The 14,761-nt window shown below is 34.0% G+C and overlaps 1 protein-coding gene across 1 annotated transcript; it reads left to right on the top strand.

Moving 5' to 3' along the window:
- The first annotated feature begins 261 nt into the window (after window positions 1-261).
- Window positions 262-14,056, top strand: LOC130892723 (regulator of nonsense transcripts 2). Its single transcript, XM_057798290.1, has 10 exons — window positions 262-1,057; window positions 3,322-3,671; window positions 3,727-3,952; window positions 5,673-6,059; window positions 8,862-9,324; window positions 11,467-11,665; window positions 11,719-11,836; window positions 11,888-12,295; window positions 13,170-13,405; window positions 13,481-14,056. The coding sequence occupies exons 1-10, from the start codon at window positions 391-393 to the stop codon at window positions 13,814-13,816; spliced, it is 3,390 nt and encodes a 1,129-aa protein (XP_057654273.1). The 5' UTR covers window positions 262-390; the 3' UTR covers window positions 13,817-14,056.
- The last annotated feature ends 705 nt before the right edge of the window (window positions 14,057-14,761 follow it).

Genomic DNA, 14,761 nt, shown 5'->3' with positions numbered 1-14,761 from the left:
AAATTAAGCGTTTACGCTCATTGGTTGGAAGAAATCGAGACAAATCTTCTTTTCTTCATTAGTTTGTCACTAGAGCATAGTTAGTTAATATTAACTCGAATAATTTTACTATCTAATTATATTGAAAAGCAATCTGAAGCAAGATTTTCTATTTTTACGTGAAACTATATTTAAAATTGTTCGTTTTCTCCTATTAAAATTCCTTTCGTTTAAAATAAGGTTTGAATTCTGTTCTGAAACACGACATTTAAAAAAGAAGACGATTTGATTGTTATTTTAATCTTGTCTATGACTACAATTTATAATTGTCAAAATATCGATGATGTTTAAAAGTGTCTTAGTACAGATAAAAATATTAGATAAAATAAGAAATAAATAAAATAAATCAAAATGACGATTAATGAAAATTCGGAAGTTGATGCGGATCAAGATGCAACCTCCAAAGTTGATACCACTGAGAGTGAAACAAGCATTTTGACTTCTTTTATTCAGGAGATGCAAGATAAATTTGAAACGAAAAGGGAATTAAGAGCGAAAAATGCGAACGCTTCCAACACTAGACCTAGTGATTCGTCCTTCAGCAAATTGGACTCAAGTTTGAAGAAAAACACTGCATTTGTAAAAAAAATCAAGAATTTCTCATCACCACATGTGGACAGCTATCTCAAAGACATGTCTGGTTTAAATTTATCCAAGTACATATCAGAAATAGCAGCTGCGATAGTTGACTCCAAACTTAAGATGAGTGATGTACCAGCTGCTGTCAAATTATGTAGTATCTTACACCAAACTTACACAGAATTCTCACAACACCTTTTTGAAAATTGGCAAAAAGCTTTAGCAGTGAAGGTTGGGGAAAAAATTCCCAATCCCAGCAAATTACGCGTTGATCTGAGATTTTATGCTGATTTACTGCAAGCTGGTATATTCTCAAATAAAAATGCTTTATCTTTACTTGGTTCAGTTTTGACGACACTAATTAATATGGACAAAGAGGAACACTTCAATATTGCTATTATTTTAAGTTTTTGTAAACATTGCGGGGATGATTATGCAGGTAAGTTTTTTTTATCTTGTTTAAGGTTATGTAAAATATACAGTGAAACCAATCATAAAAGTTTTTTTTATAATAAAAACCGAATTATTATACAATGGAACGAGAAAACCAATAATTTGGCGAAGAAGAGGACTGATTATTTTAAATTTTTTAACAGCAGAACTGTACAGAATACTACAGCCAAGCACTCAAATCAAAAAGTGTTTTTGTTTTACTACCCTCGGATTTATGTTCCATTGCTTTAGTTCTTGCTTCCTCAGGTGTAAGCCCTTTGCTGAGTTAGAGAAGATACCACCCTGCTCTACTGAGTCTACGCCTCAGTGGGTCAACTCTGCCTCCTGGTTCCAGAAGGTTTTTTCCTTTCTTTTGGAAAAGGGTGATCCCTCTTCTCCCCGTTTCCCTTATTTGTCAGGTACTTGAGAGGTGATTTTTTAGTTTGTGCTGTTTGCTCCAGCTGATTTTTTTCCTTTTTTCTGTCCTCATGGTTGCTCCCACGAGTAGCTAGGGAAGTGTTGGTCCACTCCAGCAGAGTGCCGGAGTAAGGTCTGGATACAATGGAACATGGCCCTGTGTCCCAGGGGATCATTTGAGACAGCAATCACCCTGCTGTCATTAATCAATTGTACGATGTTTTCCAAATTGGATTTGGGGGATGTTTACCGACCTCCGGGCTTAGATCAGCTAGGTATCTAGCAGTCTTGTTTATGTCAGTTTATGCATCACTTAGCTTACCCGAGTGCTCAGTTTTACACTAATTAGAAACATTCCCAGAGCTCCCCCGACTCCCTTAGACATTCTGGACTGTTCTTGGAAATTTATGATCTTAATAGCAGAACTTTACAGGATAGAAAACTACAGCAAAGCTCTCAAATGTATCTGGTCTTAAACATTTTAACATCTTGAAAGGATCAAAACAATAACTTAATAGTAACTAACCATCCTAACATTACGTTGATGTCAAAGATTTTTTATTTGATTGAGAACAATATTGAATTATTATAAAAAGGAATGAGAAAATCTATAATTTGGTGAAAGATAAGATTTAAACCCATTTAACTGGACCTGAATTATTTTGTTTTTTTAATTCCTTAACAGCAGAACTATGCAGAATAGAAAACCACAGTGATGCTGGTCTTGAACACTCAAGTCTGTTCCTTGGAAACTATGATCTTGAAAGGTTCAATAAGTTGACCTAAATAGAAACTACCTATCCCTAAAGTTACATTGATGTCAAAGGTTTTCTTAAAATAAAAAATAAAATTGAATTTCATACAAAGGATCTAGAAAATCTATAATTTGGTCGAAAGGGAGAGTAAAACACAGTTTTGTTTTCCGTAATCCATTGAAATTAGAATTGTAGAGAATAAATAACCTCAGCTGGGCAATAATATGGTTTTAGATATTCAACACTGTTATTTGGAAACTATGCCTGTGAAATTTTTATTGAATTGAAAGTCACTACCTATCCTAAAGTATCCTGTTACAATTAATGGAAAAGAAGCTGAGAATAAAAATGTGACTGCAGATTTTGTGAAGATCAGGCTGTATTTGTCTAGAAAAAGGCGATGAACCTCCCTAAAACTGATCCAAATATTAACATTAATTAGTGCTCTCGAATAACAGGAGCCATGTTGAGGCGCTGTTGCCTCAGTAGACACTTAAAGATGCTAGATTTAGCAGAGAATACAGCGTACAGATTCTGTTGCGCAGAGAATGAAACCTTTATCCACATTCTCTCAAAGTGTGAGACACTAGGGAACTCCAGAACACTACTTCTGGGAGGGTATGAAATAGAAGATGAAGATCTCTGACAACTAGAGATCATCTACACAGTAAAAGATAAGTGGGATTAAAAGATTAGTCATAAACACTGAGGTACCCCAGTATAACAGCAAGAAAAGGAGATAATTGATTCTTTGGATCGCAGTGTACAAGATACCTAAGAAAATTGAATTATTATATGAAAGATTTGGGGGAAAGGGGGATTAAAACCCTCTTGCTTGGACCTGAATCATTTTGTCATCCATTAAAAGCAGAATAGTTCAGAATAAAATTAAGACAAATATAAATTACCCACCTATTTCCACGCGTTTTCTAACGTGACAACAAGCATCTATGCTTTCATTTATATAGAAAATAGAGAATCAATCTCCCTGACACTGTTTCAAATATTAATGTTCTGGCACACAGATTTTTTAAGAATGCAATAGATTTCTCGTCTAATCCAACACTTGCTACTTTTATAGTTATAAATTTTTTAATAGGTCTTATTCCAAGAAAAATGAAAGAACTATCAACAAAGTATGCAATGGAAATTCCAAAAAGTTCGTTCTTACCACCGGAAAAACAACAGAACGTTCGAGCTTTATTGAAGGATTATTACATTTCGCTTTCCAAACACTTGGTGAAAGATCATATCGAAATGCAAAACTTTGAAAAGCAGAATTTAAGAATACTTCAAACAAAAGGTGAATTGAGTCAAGAGAGGAAGGATAAACTTGAACAACTCCAATCGGCTTATGAGAAACTTTTAGCAAATACACAAAATTTTTCTGATATACTAGACGAAGATATGCCTGTGTTAAGATCACAAACTTTACCTAAAGGTGATGAAGTGAGTTTTAATGTTTCAAAAAAAAACATGTTATCAAATATTGACATTATTTCAGAATATGATAGTAACTGGTTCCGGTACAGATTTAGACGACACAACAAATAACGTTGAAAATATATGGTGTGATATTGAAACCCAAAAATTCTATTGCGACTTACCAGAATTGACTGTCTTTCTGCCAACTGCTTTTTTAAATAAAGGCCAAACTCCTCCGCCGACAGAAACGGTAACTGAAGAAGTTTTGGATAGTGATTTGCCTGTTGAAGAATTGGAAGATGACAGTAAGTCTATAATTTATGATAAAAAACAGTTTCTTTGAGATTATAAAAGTTAAAGTACACTTCCCAACAAAATTAACACCTAATTTGTTATTTGATTGTAATTTTTAATGAAAAAACTTTTAGTGGTTAGTTGCCCAGAAATAATTATTTTTGAAGATTGAAATACTTTTAACCATATTAATTTGCTAAAATGGTTTAGTTTGGAATCATTTAAGTTTAAAACGTTGTTCTATAATTTAAATAAAAATATTAGAATCATTACCTCAGAACCCAGAAGAGTGTGCAGCAGCTATTGGATTGATTGGAGAAGACTTCTCACAAGTTCATACTTACATTGTGGGCGTTCAAGGGGCCGTTTAGTACAAAGACCTTCAGATAGGCTCGACTTGCCCCACTTGACGTTACCAAAGGCCGATGTTCTTTGAGAAGCTGATGAGCTTTGGCTTAAACCCTTTGATGTCATTTGTGATGCTCATGGTGTGGATATGGCGTCTTTTTTTTGGTTTTTTGGTGAGAGACGCTTGTCTCATGCCAGGTGTCTCTATCCATCTCTGCCGAGCCCGCCTTAGTAGACCGTTGAGACGTAACAGCAACGCTTTTAGACACACCAAGGATGGGTGCTGGGTCCATCGGTTAGTTCCCAATTAGGCGAGTGAGTCCGCATCTTTGTTGCCAAGTTCTGTAGGACTTTCTTGCACTCCAGCTCTAGCCTGGAGCACACCTTTTCAAACGTTATGGCTTGTATGGCAGTTCTACTGTCTGAGTAGATAGAGATTACTGTGTTCCTTAGCCGTCGATTGAGTGCGTGTCCGCATCCCATTACAGCGAATTCCTCGGCTTGGAAGAGGGTAGTGTCTTCCCCAAGCGAAAAAGATTCGCTTATTTTGAGGTGTCTTCCGCAGAAGCCTGCTCCGGCCAAGCCGTTTCTCCTGGAGCCTTCTGTGAACCAGGTGGCTCCATTCAATATGGCGGACTTGGAGTTACCATTCCACTGCTTCCGCTCAATGATGTTTGCCTCTAAACTCTTATTATCAGTTTTCTCAGGCGTCATTTGGTCGCTGCCCATCTAAATGTTTGGGTATTCACCTGTGTCCAGATTTTTTCATGGCCAGTTGATCCAGCCTGCCATCTCACAAGTACAAGTGGCATAATAGTCGTTTTCTACAGCATAAAGAAGGTTATAGTAGTCAGAAAGTTTGATTTGAAGATTAGAGTGGTTGCAACTACAGTTTACAAGAGACCATTTTATCTAGGACCATTGATTGATTGTAATATCCTCTTATGAGTCCATATTTTGCCTTTTTTACAATAATTGAAATGTCTCGACATATAGAAGAGGTACTGGTTTCTAGGCCATATTCACATGATCATGAAAGATCTTAATGCTCTCATTTATATTATTGACATATTTGAATCACTTTCGTAGAAAAAAATATTAATAAACAACAAAGTTTGACCTCAAGAATCATTCAAAATTATCCTGAAGGAATTGGAATCCAGCTTACAGCCGTGACTCCAATCCGATAGAGCCTCTTTGGGATGTAACAGCTGTGTACAAAAATAATCAGGAGGAGGAATTGTGTCCTATTAAAATAGTCCCTTATATTATTTTCCCTCTGCATTTCCTACAAAAATATTATTTAAGATTAAAAAAACCTAAATTATGCATTAATTTTTCAGGTGTATTTTAAAAATGTTTAAGACGTTCAAAATATTTTAGGTAAAGCTGATGAACCAGTAGCCGCCGAAGAAGAAATAGAAGATTCAACTTCGATAACAGCCAGTAATAAAATAGTCCTGGAAGCCTTTCTCAACAATCTACCGAATTGTGTAAATCGAGAAATGATCGATAATGCGGCAATCGATTTTTTGGTGACATTAAATAACAAACATAATCGTAAAAAGTTAGTTCGTACCCTTTTCGGCGTGAACCGTACCAGATTGGATTTGCTACCTTTTTATGCTCGATTTGTTGCCATTCTACATCCCGCTATACCAGAAGTAGGTAGCGAATTGTGTCAAATGCTAAGGCAGGACTTTAAATATCACGTAAGGAAAAAAGATCAGATAAACATCGAATCAAAAATTAAAGTAGCCAGGTTTATAGGTGAGTACTTCTATGATCCAAACTATAACAATTTTTGACCAGTTAAAACACAAAAAGGCACAGCACTTCAAAGTAAAACGGAGTAGGACTGAAAATAAAACAAAATTTAAAAAAAAAATATTTTTGAGCGATCACTGTTCTGAATTGTTTCATATTTGTTCTCAATTGTTCCAGAATATTGCTTTTCAAAAAAAAATTTTTTTCACATATCGCAATTTTCGCAGTTGTTCTGGATTGTTCTAGGTTTGTTCTATATTATTCGAAAGTATGCTATTCAACAAAAAAATTATTTCCCATCCCATCCCACTACTACCTCAATTTCGAGTAAAACGAGTTGGTCGGGTTGTTCTAGCTTTTTCTAAATTTTACAGGTTGTTTTATATTTGTCCTACTTTGTTCCAAAACGGTTCTAAATAGAATTCTCTCCAAATTTTTGGAAAATAAACTTCTTTTGTAAGAAGAACGTGTAGATGGCTTGGAAAATCTAAAAAAAGCTAGAACAACCAAAACGAAATTTGCGAATTTTTTTTTAATGCTATACTTGAGAATAATATAGGACAAATCCAGAACAACTGTTAAAATTGCGATACCTTAACAGTGCGGTTCCAGGTCAAAACTCATGTTTTGTAAAAGTTTCGTTCTCAGCCCTATTTTCTTCTGGAACAAAGTAGAACAAACCTGGAACAACCTCTAAAATATAAGACAAACCCGGAACAATTTAGAACAACGATTATAATCGCGATAGCTCGAAAGTTTGGTGCTAGCTAAAAAATTATCTATCGCGAAATTTGTGAAAAAAAAATTTTTAACGCTATACTTAGTAATAATATAGAACAAACCGAGAACAACTGCCAAAATTGCGTTGCCTAAAAAATGCGGTCGCAAGGCAAAAATAAAATTTTCTATGAAAATTTCGTTCTCAGCTCTATTCTCTTCCGGAATAAAGTACAACGCAGAACAACCTCTAAAGTCTAGAATACAGCTAGAACAATCAGAACAAATCATATTTCGCGAAATTGATTTGGTAGTGGGATATAAGTTTACTTTCAAAAGCAATATTCTGGAACAATTGAGAACAAATTTTAAACAATTCAGTACAGTTATAAAAATAAAGTTATAAAAATAATTTTTTTCGCTGTAGAACAAACTTAGAACAACACAGAACAACCATCAGAATCATCATTTTTTTTCTAAAAGTTTCTTTTTCAACCCTATGCTGTTCTGGAACATAGTAGAACAAACCCGAAACATCTGATAAAAATCGCTAAAATCTATGACAAAGCTAGAACAACTTATAGAGATTGCTCGAAATTAAAGTGGTAGTGAGATATTAGTTAGTTAGATTATAATCGCAATATCTAGAAAGTTTGGTACTAGCTCAAAAATTATTTTTCACTTAATTTGTAAAATAAAACAACTACCAAAATTATGATACCTTAAAAAAGTGGTCTCAGGATTTTTTTTCTAATTTTCCCCAAAAGTTTCATTCTAACCCTTGGGACGTTCTGGAACAAACTAGAATAAACCCAGAACAACCACTAAAATCTAGAACAGAGCTAGTACAACTTATATAATAACGATTTCTCGAAAATGAGGTGGCAGTGGGATATTAGTTGAAAAAATATAATCATTTTCTTAAGCAAAAAGAAATGGCTTACATAACAAGTATTTGGAAAGGGGTAACGACTTTTCAAATGACAATATGACTATTAGTTAAAAATCACAACACAGTAAAACAAGATTTTGAAAACTAGGGAGTGACAGTAACAAGTGAAGTATTAGACAAGAGGTAATTAATTGGAGCTCTAGGTCTAAAGACACCCCAAGGGTAGCAAAACTAAGAATTTATGAGACGCAACCTACTGTGTTATATGGTAGCGAATGTTGGGTATGGAATAAGAAAGAGGAAAATGCATGAAAGATGAAAGAAGTAGAACGAATGCAGATATTAAAGGGTTATATGGTCAACAAGTGAAGAAATGACAAAAAGAAGTCGTAGAAAATGGCTAGATGCATATAAGGAAAGTTTACAGAAGTTAGGAATAGCGAACTGGTGCAATTCAGCCCTGAATAAAAGGTATTGGAAAAAAACAGTGGAGAGACTTCAAGCCATGGACCTATAGCATCTGCTTTGCTGTTTTATACATATTTATAGGGAATAGTAATAAATTGTCTTGATTTTTGGTCCCTTTGTATGAAAATCAGTTTTATATCAAATGTAAAAATTGACGTTTGACTTCTGTCCATATCAAAATATTTTGATATAGAGCGAAATAGGTCGAAAAGTCAATTTTTACATGTGATTTGAAACTGATTTTCATAGGAAAGAGATCTAATGTCCAGACATTTTATCACAAAAAACAAATGAAAAGGTCTAAGAAGTAAAAAGTTATAGAAAATTAATGGAGAATTTGACATGATTATTGAAAGAATCTTCACAATATACCCAAGGGCATTTAAGAACCCTTAATGCAGATCATTCTCAATCATGGAAATTTCGATAAGAAATAAAGTTGAAATAACTGAGAACAGAAACAGATATATAGGATATTCGGAATAGTTATATTGAAATCCATTCTAAAAATGCAATAAAAAAAATCTAAACAAACTAAGCTAAAACTTATCAAAAATCTCCTGTATACAAATTTTCAGAAAAATATTACCAGTAGTTTTCAATATAAGTGTCCAGATTTTTTCTTCCAGAATTATTTTTGAAAGTATCAATATTTAAATAATAAATTTTGTTAACATCTATCTACCAATGTTTTTTCGAAAAAAATTTTTTATTTAAATATCTTTTAGGAGAACTAGTCAAATTCAAATTGTACTCAAAAATAGAAGCCCTCTACTGCCTGAAAGTATTACTGCATGACTTTTCCAATCATCACATTGAAATGGCTTGTAATTTACTAGAAGTATGTGGAAGATTTTTATACTGCAGTCCGGATTCCTACCAAAGAACCAAAGTCTATTTAGAACAGATGATGAGGAAAAAATCAGTGATGGCATTAGATTCCAGATATGTAACTCAAATAGAAAATGCTTATTACTACGTAAATCCACCTGAAGTAGTTACAGTAACCAAAAAGGAAAGACCTTTGATGCATCAGTTTATAAGGAAATTATTGTATCAAGATCTGCAGAAGAACAATACGGACAAAATAATGAGACTTATGAGGAAATTAGATTGGGCCAATCCAGATATAGCTTCCTACGCTATAAAATGTTTAACTGGTGCACACAATCTGAAATACTTCAATATCAGGTAAATGGTGTCATTTATTATTTTGTATATACGTTGAATTCTTGTTCTATAAAGTACTACTATTTTTTTCAAATTTGGGATCTGGGATCATTGATCGATTTTAATGTCCTCTAATGAGTCAATTTGGCAATAATTGACATGTCTCGGCGTATAGAAGAGGTACTGCTACACTCACATGGTCATTGACACACATTCTCTTAATGCTTATACTTAATTTGTTGATTTATTTGAACTACTCCTGACGAATCAACTGGAACATGTTCTGGACTATTTTAGCTGTTAGTAAGGTCCTGAACCACCTCTAACCGGTGATATCTACCTAATGGCAGGGTACAGAATTGACCTTGACTATTAATAACTTCTTTAACCGATTTTAGAGTGTCATTAGTTATTATAATGTGTTTGGTGTAATATGTGTTACTATTGTTCATTCAAAGATGAATATTTCTTTCAAAAAGAGTAATAAAATTATTGTTTGGAGATAAATCTATGACAGTTGATGTGGGAAAATCAAGTGTTTAAAGAATTTTGAGAATATTTCAAGAATCCAGATCATTGTCTTCAAAAAGGAGAGGAAAATGTAGGCCTAAACAGAAAACAACATTTTTTTTACTTGATCATGGTATAGTACCTCAAGTGGAGGGAAAATGCTTTTGGAATGTGACCAGAAGGTAAAATGGAGGCAAAACGTTTGGCATCAAGAATTTCAAGACTATTTCAACATTCCGGATGATTGAATTAAAAAAAAAAAGGAAAATGTTGGCGCAAACAGAAAACAACTCCAAGCAAAAGATAAGGAAAATTAAATCCAAGAAAAACAAGCACAGACCTTCAAAGGTTTTTGCTGGATTATAATATAGAACCTCAACTGTAGGAAAAAGATTTTTGGAAGGTGACCGGAAGGTAAAAAGAAAGCAAGAATTTCAACATTTCAGGATTCCAGATCATTGTCTTCAAAATTTGGACGCAAATGGAAAACAACTCAAAACACAAGATAAAGAAAATTAAACCCAAGAAAAACAAGCACAGACCTTCAAAGGTTTTTGCTGACTTACTGTATGGAAAAGGTTTTTTGAAATTGACTGGAAGGCAAGAAAAACAATTTCTAACTCAGAAAATGGTTGTTTTTAGCATAGGTCACATAATATTGATCACGAACTGTTGACAACTAATAAAAAGACGGTGAAACCTATTCATTTGTACAGAGATAAAAATAAAGTGTTATTAGGTAAAGTAAGAATGGATTTTTATTAATTTGAATTTGAATGTGTCCTCAAACACTCACATTCTATCTAGTAGTCCTTTAAATCATAATATTTTAAAGAAGTAGGTTCATAAGTCCAACATACATAGATTCCTCATCATGGGAGGGGCCTTAGAATAAAACCTTGAGGTTCTTAGGTTATTAGGATTGTATACCTTGCCCTATCTTACACAAGTATTCTAGTACACTTTTCTCTTCAGCTGTAGTAACTAACTAGATTGTTGACGTCTAGAGTTAATCGCCACTTTAGAAACCATATCGGTTGTTAGCCAGCAGCAATTCAAATAATATTTCGTTCCGTTTATGCATTATTCGATATGGTACCTTGATGTCTTTATTCACTATGTACATGGAATAAAATGGTGACTCGTTTCATGGATTCTTTCTCTTTGTCTTTGTTGATTTCCCAGCTTTCCCTTCTTATATAGCTCAGTGACTGAAAGAACCTGTTGCCCCTGCCCCTATTTGGGGCATATATTGCAGACGTCTAGAAACAATGCCAGTGATGCTTTGAGAGCAATGTTCGGTATTTCATCTTATCCTGGAGCTTCGGAGCTTCTTTATTCGTCACTCGATTACCAGTTCCCATCAATTCGTCTTCAAGAGTTCGCACCATTTTTTTTTCTAAAAGGTATGGTTTACAGAATTGGCTCGCTTCTCAGAACAGAACGCACTCAAAGAATCTTCATTTTGTATCCTTGACAAAAATTTAGAAATTTTTAATTTTTGGTAATGTTTTTTTCCTAAAAAGCATTAAGACCCTAACGACATTGATCGTAAAAAGCTACTAATTTTGTTTATCAATTGGAGGAACTAAATCATCAAAAACTAAAGATTTGGTAATTATACCCTGTAAATTTTTGATATTTTATGTATAGGTGTTTGGCTAATCTTTTGGCTGGTCTTGTGGCCTATCAGGAAGAAGTTGGTACCAAGGTAGTAGACGGTGTTTTAGAAGACATCAGATTGGGAATGGAAGTGAACCTTCCTAAATTCAACCAAAGAAGAATCGCGCAAGTTAAATATCTTGGTGAACTATATAATTATAGAATGGTGGAAAGTTCTGACGTATTCAAAGTAAGTTATATATTTTTATTTGTAAGTTTTTGTGTCATGATAACATTTTTTAGGTGTTGTATTCAATAATATCGTTTGGAGTTTCAATGGATCCGACCGAGCAATCACCTCTTGATCCACCACACCAATTATTTAGATTGCGATTAGCCTGCGTCCTATTAGAAACATGTGGTATGTTTAACATTTTTTTCTTTGGTATTAATAACTAAAATTATTTTTCAGGAACATACTTCAGTAGTGGTAGCAGTAAAAGAAAATTAGACTACTACCTAACATTTCTTCAAGCTTATTACTGGTTTAAGAAGAAGATGTGGCAAGACGGATTTCCTCCTATGTTAGAACACATATTTAAAGATACTTTAACGACTTTAAGACCCAAATTGAACCTTTGTCAAAGTTACGAAGAAGCTATTAGAGAATTAAATAACATCAAAGTCACTTTGGGAGTGGATAAACTTTTAGAAACAGGACACGGTACTGGAGACGAAGATGGTTTAGATACTATCGCGGAAACTGATAATGAAGAAGTAGCTGAAGATGAAACTTCTGAAGGTATCACTGCTACCGTTACTGATGATACTGCTACGGAAGATGAGACTGTCGATCATACACAAGGATCAGACGACGAAGGTATTTTTTTTTTATTTATTCAAGGGTTAAAATTCCATACTTAATGTATGTCGGCATATATATATATATATATATATATATATATATATATATATATATATATGTATATATATGTATATATATGTATATATATGTATACATACATACATATATATATGTGTTGGTCTCTACTAGCTTTTAATCTCCATATAACGTCTTCTTAGTCTAACGTTCTGGTCGAAAAAAAAGGCTTTTTGAAGATTTTTTTCAAAAAAGTACAGAATAAATCGAGGTAACAGACACGTGGTTTTATTGTACATATCAGTAACTGATCACAATAATTTTTTTGAAGCGATTTATTCTAAAATCGCAGCCGTGCAGCGTTTTTGCGATGACGTCTCCTTCTAGGAACTTATAGCCTCTGTAACTTTTTCAATCACAATGAGCCAATGATTAATTGTTGTTAAATGGATTATGAACCAAGATTTTATAATGTCATTTGATGATGAGATCAATTTGGTATTCTTTGTACTTGAGATAGCCACAAAAGCCAGGAAAGTCCCAATGGTGTGCAGAAATCTTGCAGGAAGAAATTAGGGTTGTAACCCAAAGATCCTACTGTGGATGTACTCGGCATTCGTGAAACAAATCATCACATATAGAATGCTGAAGCTAGTCTAAGATTCCTAGTAGTTAAAGCCATCTCACAATCTGAACTTTCTAAGAGGAGCGGGATTGATTGCTGTAAATACTTTGATCTTCAATATCGCAGCAAGAAAAGGAGATACATTAGATTTTTTGGGTTACCTTAATTACATTTGCATACACTTGAAACCCATGATTAATAATCTTGTACCAATCTAAAGATAAATTGTTGACCAGTATGGCATTTTAGGAGAAAATATGACAAGCGAAGCAGAGCAAGAACCAGTTTCCGAATCTTTGGCAATTCCGAAAGGACCCAAAAAAGTCGACTGTCCCGAAGATGAAGATTTCCTTAGCGCCTTGGATAAAATGGTTTCCGAAAATATCCAAGAGAGAATGAAAGAACCAGTCAAAGCCGGAAATTTAGACATATCTGTACCAGTCGTACTTAAAACGAATGTTAAAAGAACCTACGAACAGTTACAGGTAAATTATATCCAAATATAGTTTAAATAAAATTCTTTTTCGAATTATTATTATTATTATTAAATGCATTTTTAGGAAACTCCTAATGAGAACGATCAAGGAAAAATAGGGTTTGTTCTGATGGTTCGCAAAGGCAATAAACAACAATATAAACAATTCGAAGCCGATGTAGATTCGGAATTAGCTCAAAACCTCAGAGATCAAGAACAAGCTCAAAAAGAAGAAAAAGAAAAAGTGAAACGCTTGACTTTAAATATAACAGAACGATTTGAAGAAGAAGATTACCAAGAAATGATGCAACAACAAAGCAAACCAGTTACACAAAATTTGAATAGGGAAAGGAAAAAATACCAACATCTTAAAGGTACCCCTGACGCCGATTTAATATTTGGCCCGAAAAAAGTCCGATAAGAAAAGTTGATCTTAGAAAACTGGCTATCTCTTATCAATCGAAAAATCCACGCGATTGAGATTTCCGTGGAAACTAAACGTCTTATATTCGTTGATGTGTTGACGCTAAGAATCTTTCAATAGAAATGAACCTTTTGATGTAATTAAAAGATTTCGGATAGTTCGATTGGCGTTCTGTAGATTTGTTTATTTACATTGCAAGAATAAATCGACAGTTGTTTGGTTAAATTGCATTTATTTTCTACTATTTACATTCCTTTTAATACGCCTCCACCACTTAAAACCAACAATCCTTTAATAAAAGTTTAGTGTTTTAGTATTTGGACTTAAAAATTTTAAATTTGTGATTTAGTGTTTTAGTATTAGAATTTAGAGTTGGGTGTTTCGGGTTTAGAGTTTTAGTATTAAAGGTTTAAAGTTTGGGATTTGGTATCCAGTTGAATACCCTCCAAGTAATAAGTGCCTTTCGTACGATTTCGATAGAGACCTTCTAGGTAATTCTAGGAATGCTGTCTATCGAACAATTAACTATGGAAAAGAAGAGCATCTATCGTCGAGCAAGAAACGACAAATCAGATGCACACCGTATCAAAGCTGAGGAAAGAGTTTGCAACGATGACAAAAGACGTGGTAGATATCTGTCAAGGAAAGATGGAAGTCTTCTTTGAATTCCCAAAATGTGAGATATACCTACATAGCCTGGAAGCCACGTTGTATCAAAGCATCACATCTGAGATTTTGGTAGTTTAACTCTGAAGACAAATGTAATACAATGAAAATCTTGAAGATCAAAGTCCTCGAAGACGTGCGACGTGAAGAGCGAAATAGGACGTATTACAACTGATTGAATTAACTAGCACTGATTGGGGGACGCGAGGAGCAAGAAGAAAGAGCAACTCTGCTAAAGCTCCCTCTACCAAAGTAACGGCTGTTTCCACGGGGGAG

This window comes from Diorhabda carinulata, chromosome 4 (assembly GCF_026250575.1).
Source record: "Diorhabda carinulata isolate Delta chromosome 4, icDioCari1.1, whole genome shotgun sequence".
In the NCBI taxonomy this organism is placed as follows: Eukaryota; Metazoa; Arthropoda; class Insecta; order Coleoptera; family Chrysomelidae; genus Diorhabda; species Diorhabda carinulata.
This window is presented reverse-complemented; position numbering and strand designations above follow the sequence as displayed.

What these genes read in the sequence shown, in the direction of transcription:
- LOC130892723 (XM_057798290.1), top strand. Translation starts at nt 391, where the DNA reads ATGACGATTAATGAAAATTCGGAAGTTGATGCGGATCAAGATGCAACC. An exon ending in TTGCGGGGATGATTATGCAG is followed by an intron (nt 1,058 to 3,321) that starts GTAAGTTTTTTT and finishes ATTTTTTAATAG; the next exon opens with GTCTTATTCCAAGAAAAATG. An exon ending in GAACCTACGAACAGTTACAG is followed by an intron (nt 13,406 to 13,480) that starts GTAAATTATATC and finishes ATGCATTTTTAG; the next exon opens with GAAACTCCTAATGAGAACGA.